The 21970-nt window shown below is 44.4% G+C and overlaps 1 protein-coding gene across 1 annotated transcript in view; it reads right to left on the reverse strand.

Annotated features, from left to right (window-relative positions):
* The window catches only part of CLIC5 (chloride intracellular channel 5), a 108861-nt gene that overhangs the window by 50482 nt on the left and 36409 nt on the right, over positions 1 to 21970 (reverse strand). Inside the window, exon 2 of the mRNA XM_082639038.1 lies at positions 1740 to 1849. Coding sequence (XP_082495164.1) covers positions 1740 to 1849 — 110 coding nt within the window. The remainder of the gene's footprint in view (positions 1 to 1739; positions 1850 to 21970) is intronic.

The raw sequence follows: 21970 nt of genomic DNA on the forward strand, positions 1-21970 counted from the left end.
ACTTAAAACATGATCTCGACTTGCCCTTGAGGAGTTGAAGGTCTGACGCGAATGACCAAATAAACTTCATAACTGATGTGTCCTGAAGAACGCGGCATTTGAACCAAAAAGATTGGGGTTTTAGTGGCAGCCCCTCCAATTCCAGGTGGGCACCTTGGACAAGTCATTTAAATGTGTCTGTCTTCGTTTCCTCATATAGAATGAAGAAATAAGATCTCCTTCACAGGGTTACACTTGATGTGATTTTTTATGGGGAAGCATGCACTAGTTGTAAAGCATCGGGATTGTAGATATCGTAAACTGGTGAGATGCAAAATGGACCATAGATGCTGGGTGAGTCTGGAGGGAGGCTGAGGGATAGATTTGCCTGAGAGTGGTGGTGGGGGGGAGGGGGAAGTTTCCCAGGGGAGGGGTTTGCTTCTGGGGGCTAGGCACCATCTCTCCATTCAGGAAAAACAGAGAGCCTCTGTGAGACAGAGGAAGCATCACAGGCAACGGCTGGAGGCCAGAGGGACAAGGACAGCAGAAGGTGGTCCAGCCTGCCAGAGGCAGGTAGGTCCTGGGAGACAATGTTGGCAAAGACAAAGGAGGGCTGCAGATGCATTTATGCTGCGGGCAATGGGAACTGTCAGGAGGTTTTCTGAGTAGGGAGAGCCACATGATTATAGGATTATTTTAGGAAGAATATCCTTATGATAATATAAAGGATGGATCAGAGAGAGACAGAGAGAAACCAGAAGGATGAAGACCAGTTTGAAGAACAGAGAAACAGTCCAGCTGCCAGTGGTGGGACCCACACCATGTGTGGGCTTTGGGAATGGACAAGAGAGCCTGGAAGTAAGAGACAGCACGGTGAGAGAATGCCCTGGGCTTGGCAACTGACGGGCAATGGGAGTGGCAAGAGAAGGCAGCTGGAAACGTTTCAGTGCCTAGAAAAATGGAAGAACAAAGGAATTCAGGAGGGGACCCCAATTCAAAGGGAAAATGAAGGTACAATTTTTGACGCACAGATTTTAAAGCGATAACAGAAAATGCAAGCTCTCTAGACGAGAGCAGGGCTCTGGGTATGGAATAATTGACATAAAGGTGACAGGGAGAGTATGCTAAGCTCACTGGGGGAAAGCTGTGGCAGGTGATAAAGACCCAGGGAGTAAGCCTGAGCCAGTCCACATTTAAAGGACAGGTGGAGGAGAGGAAAGAGAAGAAAGATGGAAACAGTGTGGCTTGTGATGGTGAACAATGCCCGTATTTTTAACAGCCATTAAAACTGCACTTTAAAAGCAGAACACTAGTAACTCTCCATCCCAGTCTCTAATCCAGAGTTCTCACACTAAGGAGTTCTAAAGATGGGAACATAGTGGGAGAAATGGTCTGGATCCCAGCTCCTTGGAAACTCAACCTCTCCCTCTGAAGTCTGGCTGGGGTCCCCTAGGTTGGGGGCACTAGTAGGACCAGAATGGCTCACTCCCAGATTTTTAGATGCTGCGTCCACCTCTGTGCTAGACACTCTCAGTCGAGATACCCATTGTCCATTCCCTCCTTCTTCCTTGCTAATCAGGACTTGCTCTGTTCCAAGGGTGTTGCTTGCTTTTGCAGCCTCCCTTGTGACTAGGGCTCTGGCCAACAAGGTGTGAGCAGGAGGCTGCTGGGAGCCTCGAGGTTTTCGCCCCCCCCCCCACCATGGGAGATTCTCTCTCCCTGCAGAGAAACATATTGCTCATGAATGCAGCATCCTTTACCTTTTCAGATCCACAGTGGTGACATTGAACACAACTCCTTTCAGCCAGAGGATCATAAAGAGGCGCTGAGAGAAGGGACAGTTGCCGATGCTTTCCCCATCGATTCCAGCCTAGAAAGAAGAGCGCCAGAGTCCTGAGTTAGCTTGTGCACATTAGCAAGAAGAAATGTAGGATTATAACAGCCAGACACCAGTCTGAGCAGAACCGAAAGTCCATGCCCCAGCCTTACTTTAAAGTTGCCCTCTAAGATTTATCCTTGTCTTCCTAATGTTTATGCAAGGTGACACCTGGCACAGGGTAAGGGCTCGAGAAACACGTGCAGAACTGAATGTGAGTTTCCAGCATGGTGATTAGGGAGAGTCATAACTTTCTGAAACCATCGAACCCTTTTGCATCTCAGGGTAAAAAAGAGACCTTCAGGGCTTCCCTGGTGGCGCAGTGGTTGAGAGTCCGCCTGCCGATGCAGGGGACGCGGGTTCGTGCCTCGGTCCGGGAAGATCCCACATGCCGCAGAGTGGCTGGGCCCATGAGCCATGGCCACTGAGCCTGTGTATCCGGAGCCTGTGCTCCGCAACAGGAGAGGCCACAACAGTGAGATGCCCGTGTACCGCAAAAAAAAAAAAAAGAGAGACCTTCAGCATCACATAGTCTAACACAAATGATGTCGGACCAACTTTATACTCCTGGGTAATCATCCTGTCTATGCTTGAATATCTCCACTCACCGGCAATATATATCTCTCAAATCAGTCCATTCTGAGGACAGTTCTATTTCTAACCAGTTCTAACCAAAGAAATGCTTTTCTTTGGTTATACCTCGCCAAAGTATGTTCCTCTGTAGTTTATCTTCTACCCTTTGGTCCTTACTCCCTGAAGACATCATGAGTATAGACCCTCAGATTTTGACCCTATCTCTTTCTATCTTGTCAGCAGGCTCAAGACTTTAATCAATGTCCCACTTAGTTCTGACTACTGCTTGACCTAGTGTCAATAAACCATTCATTTATTAAATTATCCTTTTGCTCAACGAATACATATTGACCATGTGCAAGGCACTGGAAGAAATTACACAGGGGATTCAAAACTGCATTTACTCAGGAGCTTATGGCCTCCTGTGGGCTGGGCTGGGGGATGAGATGGGAACACATAGGAAACCATGACAGATAGCATTATTGAAGACCTGTACACTTCTGCTCTCCACATTTCCCCCTTCTCAGTACCCTCCTCAAAACAGCAGATTTTTTTTTTTTTTTTTTTTGTCTGAAAGGCAGGTCTATCTTTACCTCTGAGTAGGCTGCAGAGATGTGAATTTGATAAAGAATACACTTTCAGAAACATACAAAAAGTTTGGAAAACTGATCTCTGTGTAATTTTTTTTCCAGTGAGTGGTTTATTGGCCCCAAAATGGTACTTGGAGGGAGAAATCACCCATTCATTCTAGTTTGCTGTTGGCTCCCCTGGAAACCATGGTGGCATCAGGACCAGGCTCCACTAACAGGGAGGGTTCAAAGAGGGAAGGCCCCCCAGCCTTGCTTGCAAAGCTGCCAGCAATCCAACCAACATCCTGGAATGGGGGCTTACTAAGATTTTCTTTTTCTGAAAGAGAAGGAGAAAAAAACTACCCTCCAAGCTCAGCACATTATTTTTCCCCTCGAGGTTTGTTTGCTGTGGGGTTCGGGTGGGAAGGCAGGTTTGTGTCCTTATTTCTACCTGGCCCATCGCTCCCAGCAGAGGCTCAGGTTTATAATGGAAAACTGGCGCCTTCGACGGTATTGCTTGTAGGTAATTGCTATGAAATTACAGTTATTTTACCTCTCTCTTAACTCCACCCAGAGCCCCATCCTGATTCAGTTCTCACTTTCCTTAGTGCTGGAGACAGACCCACCCTGAGTGTTTCAGACACCACGGCTAGGTTATAGAAAATCAGAAAGGTGGAGGGCAACAGGGCGGGCGCCACCCCTGCCCACAGGGCTAAAGTTACTGATAAAGCCACACTCAGACAGGTGACTATGAATTTAATAATAGCTCATTGCAAAACTTGAGTTGATGACATCAGTTGCCTAAGACTTTCTTTCCCAAGAAGCACTCATCTGACAGCTTCCTGGTCCTTTAAGATATCCTGACAAAGGAACTTTTCCCCAGGGCCGGTTATGGTGTAAGAGACAAGTGGAGAATTAAAAAACAAAAACAAAAAACAAAAGCCAGCCGCATAGCACAGGGGGATCAGCTCGGTGCTTTGTGACCGCCTGGAGGGGTGGGATAGGGAGGGTGGGAGGGAGGGAGATGAAAGAGGGAAGAGATATGGGAACATATGTATATGTATAACTGATTCACTTTGTTATAAAGCAGAAACTAACACACCATTGTAAAGCAATTATACTCCAATAAAGATGTAAAAAAAATAAAATAAAAAGCCACGGTCCACACACTCTCATCTGTTTTACCTCCGGGGGTGGAGGTGGTTATAAGGGGATTGAAGGAGATACTACTGAATTATTGGAATTCTTATTAGCTGGACCAAAAATTCATATAATAATGTTAATAATGTCAACGAATGTCTATATAGCCAGGCACTGTTCGAAGTGCTTTACGTATATTATTAACGCATTTATTCCTCATGCGAAACCTGTGTAGTGAGATAGTGTCACCATTTTACAGATGTGGAAGCTGAGGGGAAATTACAGAGAGGGGAAATCACTGGTCTGAGGATCCCTGGAATGAACCCAGGCCACCTGGCTCCAGATCCTGAGCTCTTAACTGCCATGTACAGACTCCACCCTGAGGGCCCAGCCCAGATGGCATGTTCACCCAAGGTCACAGAGCAGGAGGCGCGGGTGCTGGATGTGCGTGATGCATCCCAGCCTTCAGTCCATGTGCCACAGCTCTGCGGGGGGGTACAGGCTGGTGGTTGTCACAGCTCCCCACATTTCCACTATTGTCTTATATTATGATTCTAGACCTAGTAGACAAAAATTGCTGCAAGACCAAGAGAAATAATATGCGAGGATTTTATGATTTACCCTTACTTCTTTGCATCTCTCCTGAAGCTCCCCATTCCCTTCCCTCTCCTTCCCTTTTCTTGTGCTAGGAACATTTAACATGAGATCTACCCTCTTAAAAAATGTTTTGGTGCACAATGCAGTATTGTTGGCCGTAGGTCCAGCGCTGTAAGCAGCTCTCTAGAGTTTACTCACTTTGCTCAAATGAAACTGTATTCCCGTTATTAGTAACTCCCCCCTCCCCCCTCCCCTTGCCCCTGGCAACCACCTTTCCACTCTTTGATTCTATGACTTTGGCTATGTTAGTTACTTCATATAACTGGAATCATGCAGTATTTGCCTTTCTGTGATTGACTTAATTCATTCACCATAATGTCCTCGAGATTTACCCATGTTGTTGCATATTTTAGAATTTCCTTCTTTTTTTAAGGCTGCATAATATTCCACTGTGTGTGTATACCACAGTTTCTTTATCCATTCATCTGTCAATGGACATTCAGGCTCTTTTCATATCTTGGCTATTTAAATGGTGCTACAATGAACACAGGGGTGCTAAGATCTCTTCCAGATTCCAATTTCAATTATTTTAGCTAACTACCCAGAAGTTGGATTGCTGGATCATATGGTAGTTCTATTTTTTATTTTTTGAGGACCCTCCATACTGTTTTCCATAGTGGATGCACCACTTTGTATTTTCACCAACAGTGTGCAAGGGTTCTAATTTCTCCGCATCCTCACCAAGACTTGTTGTCATTTGTTCTTTCCAGAATGGCTACCTTGACGGGGGGGAGGTGAGATCTCATCATGGTTTTGACTTGCATTTCTCTCATGATTAGTGACATTGAGAATTTTTTCATATCCCTGTGGGCCATTTGTATGTCTTCTTTGGAGAAACATCTATTCAAGTCCTTAGCCGTTTTTCAATTGGGTTATTAGGGTTTCTTTTTTTTTAACCACTGAGTTGTTTAGTCTCCTCTTTTCTTCCTTCACAACTCACCAGTTGCCCATGGAAACCATTTGCTAAACTCATGGGTTAAATGTGGTGAGCTTGTGGCAACCACTTAAAACATTAACCAAGAACTTGGTGGGGCTCAATGGGACCCCAGGTCCTGAAAAGTATGAGGGAAAATCCAGATGGGCTGTGGTCCAAAGAGGCTCTGAGCAATGTGGGCTGGGGACAGGCAAAAACATGGTGTACTGGGTTGAATAATGTTCCCCCCAAATTCATGTCCACACAGAACCTGTGTGCGTGACCTTATCTGGAAACAGAATCTTCACAGATGAAAACAAGTAAACATGAGGTCACGCTGGATTTGGGTGGGCCCTAAACACAACTGGTGTCCTTATAAGAAGAAGGAAATTTGGACACAGATATAAAGGAGAAGGTCATAGGAAGAGAGATTGGAGTGATCTGTCTGCAGACCAGGGAACACTAAGGATGGCTGGCAGACCCCAGAGGCTAGAGGAGACAAAGAAAGGGTCTTCTCTAGAGATTTCAGAGAGAGCATGGCCCTCATGATAACTTGATTTCCAACTTCCAGCCTCCAGCACTGTGAGAATACATTTTTGTTGTTATAAGCCACCCAGTTTATGGTCATTTATTTTGGCAGCACTGGGAAATGAAAGCAAACAGTGGGGTCAAAGGAGAATGGTGTACAGCTACTGGCAAACTTCCCAAGTTCACGGTTCTGCTTTGCCATGGGCCTCGTGTGCACACAACCGCCAGCCAGCTATGACTCCAAGGTACTGTCTGTTCCCTAGACATAGTAAATTTATTTACTATTAAGCGTATATATTATACTATACCTTGTTATACTATACGGTATTATATACTATATTATTTAAGTTGTAATAAAACATAAAATATTATACACTGTATAATATTACATACTATAATAGTGATAGCATGATGTAATTATATAGGTTGTATGATTATACTTTATACATTGTATGCCAGCTAAGTCATATTATATGTTCTGAAATATTGCCTTCCACATAGTCTCTCCCCCATATGGTGAGTTTGGCTACCCCCAAAACACGACTATGTTTTATTCATGTTACCTTCAGCAGCAACAAGCACAGGTACCTGAAACTGAGTTGATATTCAGTGCCTGTTAGAATGGATACATGTTGAGGGGAGGGTGATATTGCTCCACTTTTGTGGCTTGAGTATCCCAAAATTTTGATATTGGCCCTCTGAAGAGCATCCTGAGAAAAAAGCTTGGGTTGTAGAAGACATTATAGCAGGAGATCACGGTTCTAGACCCACCTCTGCCTGTAATTCACCATGTGACCCTGAGTCTCAGTCTTTGCACTTATAACTTCCCTCAGTGTTGTGAATTCAAGTGCCTAATGAAATTAAGCAGTTTAAGACAGCAGTTCTCAAACTCTTTGGTCTCAGAATCCTTTTATGCCTTTCATGATTGGTGAGAATCCCAAAGAGCTTTTGTTCATGTGGGTTATAGCTATCGATATTTACTGTATTATAATTAAAGCTAAAAAATATTTCAAATATTTGTTTACTCATTCATTAAAATATAATACTAATAATAAACACATTACATGTTAACATAAATAATGTTTTAATTAAAGAAACCATATATTTAAAAAAAGAAATTTAGTAAGAAGAGTGGAATCATTATATTTTTACAAAATCTTTAAAGTATGACTTAACAGAAGTTGGCTTCTGCATTCAGTCTTTTGCTACTTGGTTGAAGTATATGAAGAAAATCTGGCCTTACCCAGATATGTAGTTGGAAAAGGGAGGAGTAATTTAATAGCCTATTCAGATAATTGTGGGTATTTTTCTTTTATACCACACTTAAACTCAACAAGTGGTAGTTTCTTAAAGGTTAGTTGATAGGTGGAATTTGAAACCCTATCAATGAAATTCTTCTGTTCCACTAAAACCCATTCATCTGTCTCACACTTTGAATGGGTCTTGTACCCATGAATGATTTTGTCACTTCACAAATTCATCTTTTGGAAAATAGCATTTCACAGAGTTAAACAGATCTTCCAAATGGTGATACTTCTCTTTATACAGTAGCAAAATATCTCCTTCTGTAATATCACCACCAAGCTCATCAGAAAAGTCTAAGCAAAAGGAGGCTGTCAAGATCCTGGTGGCAAATACCTGTTTTCCAGTATTCTCATTTTCTCTTGAAAGCTTGTCTTTTATCATTGACAATGAATACTGTCAGCTGTTAGTCTTGAAATGACAAGCTCATTTCCTTGACTTCCCAGGAAATGTCTGGCAAATAAATACCAAGTAGTAAAAACCATAGTTTTTCTGCTGGTTGTCTTTCAGGTAAAAACTGGTCTGCGAGAGAAACTTCTGGTCACAGCTCAATGGCGCAAGTGCTTCTCCTGAGACAACTATTGTGCTTGGTAATGAGGCCAAAGAGCTGGATGTGCATTTCCCATTTCATCTGCCAGAATGTTTAAAAGACATGTACTTGTGAGTTGAGATTTAATTACATTAGATCATTTTTACTGCTTCATCAAGATCATTCACAAACGAGACTGGCTTTTTTTTTTCCTGTCCATGCATGACTCCTCCGTTATACCACTGCCTCTATTTGCCCTAAAATGCCAGCAAATTTTACCCACAAAATAGCAACCCCAGGGAAAAATGATGACTTTGAAAATAGTTGTGACCTCTCAGCAACCCCCCAAAGGATCTCATGGACCCAGGAGTCCATGAACAACATTGGAGATCTGTTGGGATAAGATACCCCATGAACAGACCAGGTACATAGAGCTTCCTCTCCAGACAATAGAGTGAAGTTGATAATTGCCCCCAAGTCATTTGAGGGCACCAAGGTCCAGAAGAGGGAAGCATTATTCAGAAAGGATCCAAAAAGGAATAGCAGAATGGGGAGAGATGACACTGAAGCTTGACAGGTGTCGGGTCCCTTATCAATTTATTGTTTCCCAGCTCTGAAGGCACCCTTTGATAAATGCTGGGTGAGAAACAGTGGCAATTCCTCTCGGCATTTCTAAAGTGAGCGCGAAGGTAGGATTTCCCAGAAGAGAGGACTGGAGGGACCCTGCAGGAAGAAGGGGCTCTTCTGCTGCCTCTGGCATGGGCTGGGGGTCAGCAGTGAGCCTGGCCCCGCCCCAGCCCAGACTGTGACCTCTCCGGTTCCCTGTAGCCTCAGCCTGCTGCTAGCCCTCTGGACACAGGAGGCAACGCCTCCATGTAGCCTGAGTAAGTCTGCCTGTGGCCAGGGTGTCCACACAGATCTGCCACTTACTCTGCAAGCCCCGTGTGGCCTGAAGCCCCCCGTTCCCACCGGCACCTGGACCCCAGTGCACACCTATGCCCCCATTGCTGACCGTCTGCTCCCGTCCTGAGCGCTGGAGGGTGGCTATTGCTTGCCCAGCGACTCCAAACCAGCTCTGGCCTTGCCAGTCTGGTGAACGTCTACGCTTTCTGCTGGGCTGACCACACTTCCCCTGTGAGAGTTGAAACCCTTCTAAGTTTGTCATCCCTTGGCTATTCTCCTTCAACTCTAGGGTACCATGTAGTGGCCTTATATGTAATGGTTACTCTTTTATCCTAGTTAACTATTGCTTTATGTTAAACTTCTGCTAAAATCACTGTGTGGTTTCTCTCTCCTGATTGGACCCAGACTACGACAGATGCTTGGATGTCAGATATTTCAAAATGCAAGATTTTTAGGCTATTTGTCTGATTCCTTTAAAAATCTCACACGGTTAAGTCCTAAATGAGGTACTAGAAGAAAGAAACCTGAATTTTCTCCAGAAAATTAATTAAGTCACCATTTATGTCACATTTCAACTTTTTGTTACTTTAGTCTGTGAAAACTATCCCTGAAGACTCAAGTGATTAAAAATTTTTTTCAAGTTACAGATAAAAATTCTACAACAGTTGGACTAGAACTGACCTCAAGGATGATATGGTCCAGCTCTTTCTTTTTACTGGGAAGGAAACAGGCCCAGAAAGTTTAGACGTTTTGCCCATGGTGGCACAGCCTGGTCCCATGGCAGAATCTGGGATATAATTTTTGTTTTTAATGCTGTGCCGTGGCTTATAGGATCTCAGTTCCCCGACCAGGGATTGAACCTGGGCCATGGCAGTGAAAGCCCGGAATCCTAACCACTAGGCCACCAGGGAACTCCCAGGGATACAATTCTTGATTCCTAATTCCTAGCTTTTCTCTATGCCAGGCTGATTTTTCTCTAACAGAAAGAGTGTTGAAGTGACAGAGACCACAGGAAAAGGACTTTCTTTGGATATAAAGTGACTCATCTTTATAGCACTAAACTGATTCATATCACGTGGAAGAGAAAATTTTTCCTCATAGTAGCGATATTTGGATTTGCCCACTTTCTCTTATTCATGTAAGTCAGATAATATTCCTTACTATGACTGTTTTTTAATACCAAATTATCTGCTGTTCCAATAATTTGGTTGGTCAGCCTCCCATGAACAGAGATGGGATTTGGGGCCAGTTGTGGTCCGCTTGAAGATGGCGAGTTCTACCCTTGAAGAAACAACATTCTTTTTCTCAGTAGTCACATACGGCTTAATTCACTGGGGTCACTCAGGCCTTATTTTCTTATTTTTCATTCAATAAGCAGTCAGGTAATAAGTATACATTTGAGGCTTCAGAGATTCTTAGCATTTTATGTGAAGCTGATTATAAAGGCTGAATCAGCTCTATGCAGAAGGCTGCCTGTATAATGTCATATGAGGAATTTCAGGTGTATTCGTCAGGGTTCTCCAGAGAAATAGAACCAATAGGATTTGTGTGTGGATAGAGACAGAGATAGATAGAGATAGAGATAGATAGAGAGAAAGAGAGAGAAAGAAAGATATATATATGTATATATATATATATATATATATATATATATAGAGAGAGAGAGAGAGAGAGAGAGAGAGAGAGAGAGAATTGTCTCCACCCAATTGTGGAGGTTTGGTGAATCTAAAATCTCGTGGGCTATATCATCAAGTTGGAGACTCAGGGAAGAGTCACAGTTGAAGTCCAAAGGCAACCTGCTGGCAGAATTCCCTCTTCCTCCGACGTTGTCAGTTGTTTCTCTATTAAGGCCTTCAACTGACTGGATGAGGCTCACACACAGAACAGAAGGTCACTTTGCTTTCCTCAAAGGCTACTAATTTAAATGTGAATCTCAGCCAAATAAACACCTGCCTAGAAACAGTCAGCATAGTATTTGACCAAATATCTGGGCACCACAGCCTAGCCAGGTTGACACATAAAAATTAAACATCACACCAGATGAATTTAAAAATATTACCTGAGACAGGTAACCCATCAATTTAGTATGCGTCATCAACACCTCAGCTTGTCAGATGGTTTTATAAACAACTGAACATAGTTATGTAAATATCCCCTCCCAAAGGACCTCGTAGGCTCCATGCCCAGCAGGCTACTCAGCTCAAGTGTCTAAGAGAGCAGGGTCCAGTGGTACCTTGGACCCTGAGTTACCAGCCTGGTCCGATAGTGGCTTTTGGGCCAAGGCTGCCTACAACTCAATGTGTTGCGTAATAGTACTGTGCTTGAGGCCTCTTGGGAGTGACCTTCAACCTACGCTGAGCTTTATGGCTTTCTGCACTGAGTTGGTACTCACCCTCCTGTTTGTTCACAGACCCTCCGAGAAAGAACTGCCCTCTCCAGCCCAACACCACACCCTAGCGCCATGCCCCTTCCTTCCACTCCTACATGTTCTCCTCCCTATTCTTTCATGTCCAAACAATTTAATAGGTTACTGTGTCTCTCTTAAAATTCTTGCCAGTCTTGCTTCTACCTTAATACTCTCTTCTAAAGCGATTCTCTTTCAGTCACTTTCTGGGACTAAGCAATTTCCCTTCCTTCCCTCCTTCCTTCCTTCCTTCCTTCCTTCCTTCTTCCCTCCCTCCTTCCCTTCCTTCTTCACTGACTTACCCTTATTTGACTCTGGTAGCTAGAACTTCTGATTATCTCTTCCTCTTAAAACTCAGCCCTCTGCTGCCTGCCTTGTCACCTGGTGCCTCTCCTGTGTCCCAGACTGGCTTCACACACGTGCCATCTGTGCGGATGCACGAGACCCTGAGCACAGAAGGGCCTCACACTTGGCTTAAGGCTCTGTTGTTGCTGTCTCGAAATTCTTAATCATTTTTGAACAAAGGATCCCTCGTTTTCATTTTGCAGTGCGCCCCACCAGTTGCAGCCGGTCCTGCATGTGACTCTCCTGTCCATGTACTGACATCCTCCTCTTCCTGACCTTTGCCCTCTCAGCTAATTGCCCTTCCCCCGCCATACTTCGTGCCCTTTTGAGAACTCACCTACTCCTAAGAACAGGATTATCCTCCCCAAGACAGCAAGAACTCTGGCTTTTAGACCTATAAACATGCTATTTACCCGGAGCTTTAAAAAAAGGAAAAGGAAAGAAAGGGAACAAAGAAAAAGAAAAATGTTGAAATGCTGCAGGGCTTGCTTGCTTTAAGTCTTCCTTGTTAGTTCCTTCTCCTTTCCTAGTGTTTTCACTCTAGTGTTATGTATTGTTCTAGAATTTGCTTCATTTCTATTAGATAGTTTTGCAGTTACTAGATACGTGAGGTTTTCTTATTAGTAAGTCAGACACTACTCCGTATTATTTTTTTTGATACCAAATGATCTGTCCTTCCAACCATCTAGTTGGTAAGCCTTCCATTAGCATGGATGTGACTTGGTGACTTGTTTTATTTTGGTTCTTTATTTTATGAAACCCTAGGAACCCAGTAAGGGCTCAAGAAATGTAAATTTGATTGCCCTGATATGTCTTCCAAATGACTCCATCATGCTTAGCAAGGCAGAATGGCTCTCATTCATACCAAAAACCTGCACCAAGGCTTAGACGGTCCCAAGGTCCAAATCCTCTGCCCTTAAGTTTGACTCTTTTGCTGCACTGGCCCCACGTGTAACATTTAAAAACTAAATTCCATTGCACTAGAGGCAGGCTTGTGTCCTTGACTTCACAGAGTTCAGTAGTACAGTGTAAAGGGCCTGGTGTAGAGCCATGCAGACCTGGGTTCAAACTCCAGCCCTGATATCAACCAGCTGGATGTGGCTGGATTTTATTTTCCCAAAGTGGCTACAGTACTATTTTCAGTCCCATATACTCTCCACTGGAAAAGCCTATATTTTCTTTCTTGAAATTGGGTGGACCTTTGTGGCAGCATAGATGAATAGAAGAATGTCACAGTGTGAGATCTGAGACCAGATCATTAAAGGTGATGCAGATTCTGCCTGGCCTTTTCTCTCATTTGGGATGCTTACCCTTGGAACCCAGCCACCATGTTGTGAGGAAGCCCAGAGCCCATGAAGAGGCACTGTGTAGTGTTCTGGCTGATCCCCAGCTAAGTTCTCAGTTGACAGGTGCCCTCAACCACCACACATGAATGAGTGAGATTTCAGATGATTCTAGCCCCCAGCCTTTGAGCTGTCCCAAATGATACCTAGTGAAGTAAAATGAGTCATCCCCACTAAGCCCTGGCCAAACTGCAGGTTCACGAGCAAAATAAATGTTGTTATTGCTTAAAGCCACTAAGTTTGGAGTGGTTTATTATCCAGCATATAACTCACATACACACTTAGACTCAGGTTCCTTATCTACAAATTGGGGGCAAGAAACATCTACCTTGCAGGGTTGTTGCACAACTAGATGATAATATGTACAAAACACATAGTTTTCGCTTTATAAATTTAGAGCTATTGTCATCATGAGCACAGAAGACAAACATTTAGGAAGAGCTAATTAAACATCCCTGATTGTGAAATGTTATGCCTTAGTAAAGAGTCAGTAGATCTCTCTCTCTCTCTTTTTTTTTTTTAACATCTTTATTGGAGTATAATTGCTTTACAATGGTGTGTTAGTTTCTGCTTTATAACAAAGTGAATCAGTTATACATATACATATAATATCCCATAAATGTATAACTGATTCACTTTGATGGCACAAAAATTGAGCAATACCTCCATGTTCAGGGTTTTGTGTGTGGAGCAATACATTCAATGGAGAAAGTAAACACAGGAAGAACTATGGCCACTGTCCATTGGCCGGAGATGGGTGATCCTAAGCTAGGGCAGAATCCCATTGACCATGAAGGGGAAAAGGGAAAGTGATTCATATTTGGTGAGCTGTTGTTACAATGATGGGCACATGCACATCTGCTCTCCACAAGGCCATTGAGTTTCTATGCAGAGCAATGTTCTGCAACCAAACAAGGTTTTCAAGTAGTTCAGGAACCAGACTCAAAGGTCTGGAATTCAAGGAAGATGGATGGGTAAAGCTAAGGGATCAGGTCTGTGACAGATTCCTGGCAGTTTTATATTGAAGCCTAGTGGAAGCTTTTGTGTCCTCTGAATATCCAGGAACCTTTGCCACAAATATTTATGGGACCGTCATGCTATTCTTTAGGCCTGATAATGGCTCTCTATGCTCAGATCAGGAGAACTGAAAGCTGGAATTCTTCCACCTCAGAAATGCACCAAAGCACAGGAAACCAAAGAACGACACTAATCTACAGCCTCATATAAACAGAACTCCTTCCCACATGGGTTTAATTTGAAGAAGACATCTTCTTACTTAAGCCTCTCCTGGAGAATACCAGTCCCTAATGGAGGAAACATGCCTTCCACTTAATTAAACCGCTGTCAAAAGTTTTGCTTTCCTCCCTTGACATACTTTTTATTATTCAAGATGCTACAGAAATTAGTTCCAGCTTTTGATCATGAATCCATTCCCCCTACATTCATGGAATGAGCCTGCAATTCCTATAATCTTCATACCAAATGAGGGTATCTTGATACTGATTCTCTGACAAAGAGAATGGTGTTTGGGATCCTATGATAATGGAGATTCTGCAATTGTTCTTCATCCTGCCCTCTGCTCTGGTTGTCTGCGTTGTTTTTTGTTTTTTGTTTTTTGTTTTTTTGCGGTACGTGGGCCTCTCACTGTTGTTGCCTCTCCCGTTGCGGAGAACAGCCTCCGGACACGCAGGCTCAGCGGCCATGGCTCACGGGCCCAGCTGCTCTGCGGCATGTGGGATCTTCCCAGACCGGGGCACAAACCCGTGTCCCCTGCATCGGCAGGCAGACTCTCAACCACTGCGCCACCAGGGAAGCCCTTGTCTGCGTTTTTTACTCGGGCATCTTAATATCACAAACTGGTCTGAAAAGACTTTAGAGAAATCACAAAATCTGTCACTGGGCCTCTCAGTTGGGTTCACTAAGCTCTCATCTATCCAAACCTCTCAAATATGAGAGATTAAATGCCTTGTGGCACTAAAATCAAATCTGAATCATGAGATTTACTAAATAGGGTGATGTAAATCCAGGACCCTATGGAACATTCTTTGCAAAATTAGTACTTTATAATATGTCAGTGCAGTAGGGCTTATAGAGCTTGAAAAGTCTATTCTAATATTCATTTAATAATGCCATGTCCGGGTCCCATGGTCAGATATTCTGATTTATTTAATCTGGGGTAGGACTCAAGTGAGTTGTTTTTTTTTAACTCTCAAAGTGATTCTAATGTTCAACAACGCCTGGCCATCTCTGACCCAGTGGTGCTCAAAATTGGGGATGGACAATAGAATCCCCTAAGGAGCATGATAAAAAAGAAAAGTGACAACAGAGCTCCCAGAGCCCACTCCAGACACAGGGAGGTCAGAGTCTCAGGAGACACGTGAGGTGCCCTCCACTCTGTTCCCTATTTCCCTATCTAACCTGGAAACTCCTTTGGATCACAGCCCCCTTCTCCCCCTGACCCCACTTCTACTGCTGTTCCTCCCCACCATCAGTCCTTGCCCTGGACGAAGTGCACCATTTTGAGTCATTCAGGACACATTTTGGATGAGAACATTGGTAGAATCTCAAGTCAACACAGCCACCATGTCAGGAGCTTTACTCACAAACTGATGACTTCCTAGTTGCCCATCCACACAGAGCTCTGCAGGTGGGTCATCCCTAAAGGTGACAGCACTGTGACCAGGTCCAGAAATCCTACCCACTTGGGCAAACTTCTCACATGGTCAGATGTGCTCAACCACTTTCCTCTCTCCAGGCACTATCCTCTACTATCCTCTAGCCAACGGTGGCAGGAAACTTCGCTGCTTCTGCAACGCAGGATTCCATCAAGTCCTATGTTCGGCTTTCCTGGCTGTGGGGGGCACTTAGGAGTCTTTAGCTCCACCCTCAATGATGTGTAATCACCCAGCCGTGTGGGCAAGGTGGGTCCTCGCAGTGAGGGGGACAAACATCTTCACTAACGGCCTCCTTGGTGCAGAGCCCAGGAGGGTGGTGCTGAATGAGACCTGGTCATAAGTGGAGTGATAGAGCCTGGGTGGGGTGGGAGCAGGAAGGAGACCCCCTGAGACCTCAGGGAAGGTTTTGGGGCAGCAGAGGCTCCTTCAAGGCTCTACCTTCTCACAGCTTGCCTTGATAGGAGACTTGAAGGGTAAGAGGATTTGTTCAAGCAAAGTGGTGGGGAAGGACATCAGAGCAAAAGCGACCAAGTAAGAATGGGTCTGGAGGCTTGATTACATGATGTGAGGTGTGTTGGGAACCATGAGCAGGTGCTCCTGTTCTTCGTGCTGTATCAGGAAAGCCCACACAGGAATTCTCCAGGTCCCTTTCTTCCTCCAGCTTGAGGATGCCAGCTCAACCACATGCCAAGCCACAAAGCAGTCAAAAGCCTATCTTCTGGGAACCACCTGTACCGTGGGTCTGCTATTCCTACCCTCACTAATCTCTAACCCCGCCAGCCACCCTTGGCCGACATGGCATCTTTCCCGCTTTCCTTTCTCAAAGTCAACTCTGAAAGTATTCCCACTGAAGTGTGAATTCTGGACAACATCTCAACGTTGATCATGGACCAGATGTAAGCAGAGGGGATAAAGCTCCAGTGGTAGGTTTTCAGGCCTCTGGCAGGGGAGTGAGGAACCGGGAAAGGACGAAGAAGGACTGCAGGAGCTTCCTGGAGTCTTGAAACAAGACACATGGGCTCTCACCTATCACATCTTTTTTTTTTTTCTTTTTTTTTTTTGCGGTACGCGGGCCTCTCACTGCTGTGGCCTCTCCTATTGCGCAGCACAGGCTCCGGACGCGCAGGCTCAGTGGCCATGGCTCATGGGCCCAGCCACTCCGTGGCATGTGGGATCTTCCCGGACCGGGGCATGAACCCGTGTCCCCTGCATTGGCAGGTGGACTCTCAACCACTGCGCCACCAGGGAAGCCCCTTATCACATCTTATGTGAGATCCAGTCAGTTCTTACCTCTGCAACGTACAAGGACAAGCGTCTATAATGGGTGCCCAGGCCAAAGGGCAGCACTTCTTATTGCAAAGCTGCTTTCATTTCCATTCAGAATTCTCTATTTAAAATCACTTCAGGGCTGGTTGGAAGGGTAAGACTTAAAAATAACACATTCCTTTCTAATTAATTTGGAAGTGGGAAACTATAGGCATATTAAGTGTTGCCTTTAATATGAGCACTGTGAATTTGGGATAGTTTGTTTTCCTATAGGCTGTGCAATAAGGCCTTAGTCAGAATTTTTGGAGAAGCAGGATGGTTGGGTGAACTGAATGCCTTAGGTAGCCCTTTAAGCAAAAGAGCGTATAATGAAAAGCAGAGGATCCAGAGTCCTGTGTTCTAGACCTAGTTTTGGCACAAAGAACTGTGTGATCTTGGGCAAGTAATTTCCCCCTCCTTGGGCCTTAGTTTTGTTATTTACAAAGTGGATGAATTAGAAGAGATGATGTTGAAAGATACTCTGAAATATTTCTAAAGTGTGACTGGGAGAAGGTGAATATCACTGAATCGTTTATTTGCATTTAAGAATTCTGGTGGTATACATGTGAAATTAACACAACATTGTAAATCAACTACAATGGACCTGCGGGGTAGCGCCCAGCACTGTAGGTTGGAGGGCAAATGAAGACATAAAGCAAGAAGCCTCTGTGACCACCTTCAGAGGCTCCTTCAAGGCTCTGCCTTCTCACAGCTTGCCTCTAACATCTCTCCATCGTATCCTCAGTACATCACCTTCAACAGCAATTAAAGAAGCATCCCTCTGGGAAGGCTCCCCACACCCACCCTGATCCCTCAAGCTTCATCCAGCCCTCTTATGTTTCGGACCCAGCCAGCTGGAGGTCCAAAGACTTTAGATGACCGTCCAAGACACCGACAATCAGTGGGGGTGGAGTTTGCAGTAGAATGGAGATGGTTGAAATCTCAGTCGAAGTCATTAATGTAAGTAATTCAGCCTTAACCACCAAAGCCGTGAGAACTGAATCCTTTCAAACGTCATCTTACAGACGTTCCTGCCAGTCCTCGCTTACCTGCCCTTTGATTCTCTTAAGAGCAAAATGTTGAAGACATGAAAAGAGAAGTTCTGATTACTGTAGGCCACAGATTCTCATCAAGGTTTATTCTGCTTTAATGTGGAGGATTCCCTCAGGGTAAAGACCAGAAGCCAGTCTCACACTGAAGTTCCTGATCCCCCAGGGGGCAGATAGGAGAACAGCTGGGTAGCTAAATCCCTCCTCTCCAGAGTCCTTCCTCCCCAGAGGTGATGGGGGAGGTTAAGGAGATAACACAAGTAAAACGCGAGGGCAGGGGCTGCAAGAGAGCAAGCACTCAATACATCAGCTGTCATCATCGTCACTCTGCTTTCTGGACCACCTCTCCTTCCTCCTTCTCACACCCCCAGGTCACTAAAGGTCATGGGCCTGGAGGGTCTTCTCTGCCACCATGCAAGACAGAAATATTCTACTAACCAAGTGCCTTCTGTCCCATGAGCCCACCCTACTCATTTCTTTCAAGCTCCTGCAGAGCTTACTGTAAAGTGTCATTCTGGATGATTCTATTTCCTGCTTCAGAGGGGGGCTTTTTACAAACAGCATCCCAGCTACAGACGCAGAAACTGAGCCAGGTTTTGCATCAAGGAGACCTCCTTTCATTTTCTCTGCCTTTAAAAACTTCAGTCTGAGCTCGCTCCTGGCTGAGTTATATATTCAAGCTCAAGCCAAGCTATAATTGAAAAGAAGTCTGTCTTTTGTAATTCCCTAGGCCCAAAGGGAAAATGAAAAGCTTTCCCAAATGGCAGTCTAAGGCAGGAAATGTTCTATTTATTGTACTCCCATTAAAAAAAAAAAAAAAAACCGACCCTAGTAATTATGCCACACACACAATAGTCCAGGTCATCACCCAGGAAGCCACAACCTGAGATGGAGTCTGCGTTTCTCTCCAAAAAGGGAATCATTCCAAGACCTACCATATTTATTTATGTTTCACAAGTTCTACAGTTACAAGAGACAGATTGCCCACTCTGCTTTCTGCCTGGCCAGTGGGAGTCAGAAGAATTTTCGGGCTGGTCCCACATGTTCTGCAAGGTAAATATACCTTTGAGAAAGTCACTGCCTCAGTGTGGGCTTGTGCATCCTCGCCTATAAGATGAAAGGATGACTGGACAATGTCTAGCTCTGAATTCTCTGCTTCTCTCCATGCTCACTTGTTCAGCATTATTAATTGGGCACCAAGAAGTTAGAAATAACCCTTGCTTGTGAAGAACTATAATGCAAATTCCCCACTTCATGCCTAGGAGAAAACACTGAAAGTGGCCATCATAAAGATAGAAAACTGCCCCAAATAACTCCAGAGTAAGTGAGGTACAGAAGTTTTCTCTTCTTTCCTTTCTTTTCCATTCCATTCCTTTCCTTTCCTTTCCTTTCCTTTTTTGCAGAAGTTTTCTTCTCCTCTACTGGATCTTTTCTGTACATCTCAGAATTTGGTGTGCTGCTTCTGGGTACCTCAAGTTCACAAGTACCACAAAACCCCTTGTTTTGGCTTCTGTACCCTAATACTGGGATTCACAGAGAGAATCCCTCCGATCAGCCATTTGGTAGATGTGAAGACACGTTTCCACCTCTAACAGAGATCACCCATGGAAGTGTATGTCACTGTAGATAGTCATCAAAGCATATCATTTGTATTTCCATTTAGTATGAAGGTACTGAGAAGAATTGTTGCACCTGTGTGTTAACAATTGTACTAATGCCATGTCCTCCACACCCCAACCCCCATCAAACAGAATCCACCCTTATAAGCCAGGACAAACCAAAGTCACAACAGCTTCCCTTTACTCGCAAAACCTATCTAAGGAAGGAAGCCTGCTATTGTTGGGCTATGTTTAGTCTAGAAGATGCTAAGCAATGGCCTGCAGGGATTAATAGCAAATAGTCTTCTAGATCTTTTACCTAATGTTTAGGATCAACCCCTCCCAATGATCTTTTGATGGAAGCTCAGAAACGACAAAGACTTTTCAACTTTGCTTCATCTCCCAACTATTGGAAGAGGTTGCTGGAAGCATGATGAAGAAAATTCTGAGGTCTCAGCTAGGATCAGTGGGCAAGAATGTCAGTATCATTTGGTGATCACGTGCTTTATTGATCATGCTAACGTTAGATGGAATTCTGCAGACACTTCCACATGTACATTTGAAGAGGGAGAAGAAACAGGGCAAAGCCAAAAGAAGCAGCAGCATTTTCCTCTGTGTTCTCCCATTTGGCTCTTATCACATCTTGCTTGAACGGAATTTCTTTCTGCTAAGTCATAAAACAGACCCTGTTTTATTTTTCTCTTTTCAGTCCCGTGATAGAGTTAAGGGCCAGATATAACACTCTAGCTGTTCAACATAGAGCTTACATGCAAAGACCACAGTCTTGGAGACATACGGTAGGGCTGAAGAGACCTTAGGAACAATAGAACGTGAGTAGAGTATAGGACTTTTGCTCTGTCATATTTGCAGTTCTGGAACTAGCTTTGAGCATGGCATTTCTTCTCTCAATTGTTTCTCCCAAAGGGGCATAAAAGATGGCTTGAACTGGCCTCAGAGCTCTCTCCCTCATCTGTCACTGGGGAAAAAAACAGCTGCCCGCCTGCTTCAAGTTCTCTGTGAAGTTCAAATGAGATGATGTACATGCAAGTGCCCTGCAAGGCAGGGGCACAAGAATAACGCTACGACCCCACATCTGGTCCTTCATCAGCAATTACAGCTAGACTATGATGCCCAACAGCTCAACAGTAGGGGAATGAACATGCACCCAGCCCTCCACCGAGTCCCAGTAAGAATGTCCGGTCTCTCCCACAGAATTCCCAGCAATGGCCCTGAAGGGAACAACTGTCTTCAAAGGAGGGAATTCTAGGCTGTCTACAGCCGTGCTACTCAAAGTTAGGTCCACGGACCAGCAGCAACAGCCTCCTCTAGGAGCTGGGTAGGTATGTAGATTCTCAGGCCCTACCCCAGACCAACTGAACACGAGTCTGCATTTTCAACAAGATCTCTAGGTGATTTATGCCTGTTAGCATTGGGGAAGCCTGGTCTTCAGAACCTTTGGATGACAAAGGCCTCATAGAGCAACAATGCAAAGACGTTCACAATCTGTGCACTAGGTCAGTGATGTCCAGCTTTTCTGTTTGATCTTAAAAGGTACATTTTTGCACATCTGGATTTGACATCACTCCTGTTTAGGGGGAAAACAAAAAAAATCTCTACTCTTGTACCTAGGAATCTGGCCCTACTGGGTTCTAGAAATGTGAGTGAATCTCAGCCAAATTTCCATACCTTGTGCAGAGCAGGGGAGCCTGAATGCAAATAGCAATGGCAGCCTGGCGCTGAAAGCGAACACTGCAGCTGAAACTGGAGCCAGGGCTAAATTATTTATTGAAATTCCATGATGTGGCTTGTCCATCACAAGCCAACAGAGCCTAGAGTCACTGAGCCTATCCATCCCGTGCAGGCCTGATCCCTGTGAAGCCCCCTGCCTCTTTGCCTGTGGGGACCAGTCAGATGTTGGACCCTCTCCTGAGAGGTTAAGTTATGGAAACCTGACAAGTCGTGGTTTGTGACCTGGGCTTTCTGAAGGTGTCACATCAGTGCCCATTGCTTGTGCAGTGCAGGCTTCCTGCCTGCCTGCAACCCCTGGGGCATAGAAAGCTTACACAGAGAGAGGCAGAAAAACAAGAAAGCCAGTACGTTGCAACATACTCTTAAAAAAATAAAATAAAATAAAAAATAAAACAAAACCAGAGAAACATTCTCTGCCTCAGGGTTTCTACTTATACAATGGAGAGAAAAGGTTTCTTGGCTAACCAACGTGCCAATGTTTATAAAACAAATTAACCTCTGTCGATAACTTGTCCTTTTATAATCACGAATAT

Source organism: Mesoplodon mirus (assembly GCF_964341445.2).
Source record: "Mesoplodon mirus genome assembly, chromosome: 12".
Classification (NCBI taxonomy): Eukaryota; Metazoa; Chordata; class Mammalia; order Artiodactyla; family Ziphiidae; genus Mesoplodon; species Mesoplodon mirus.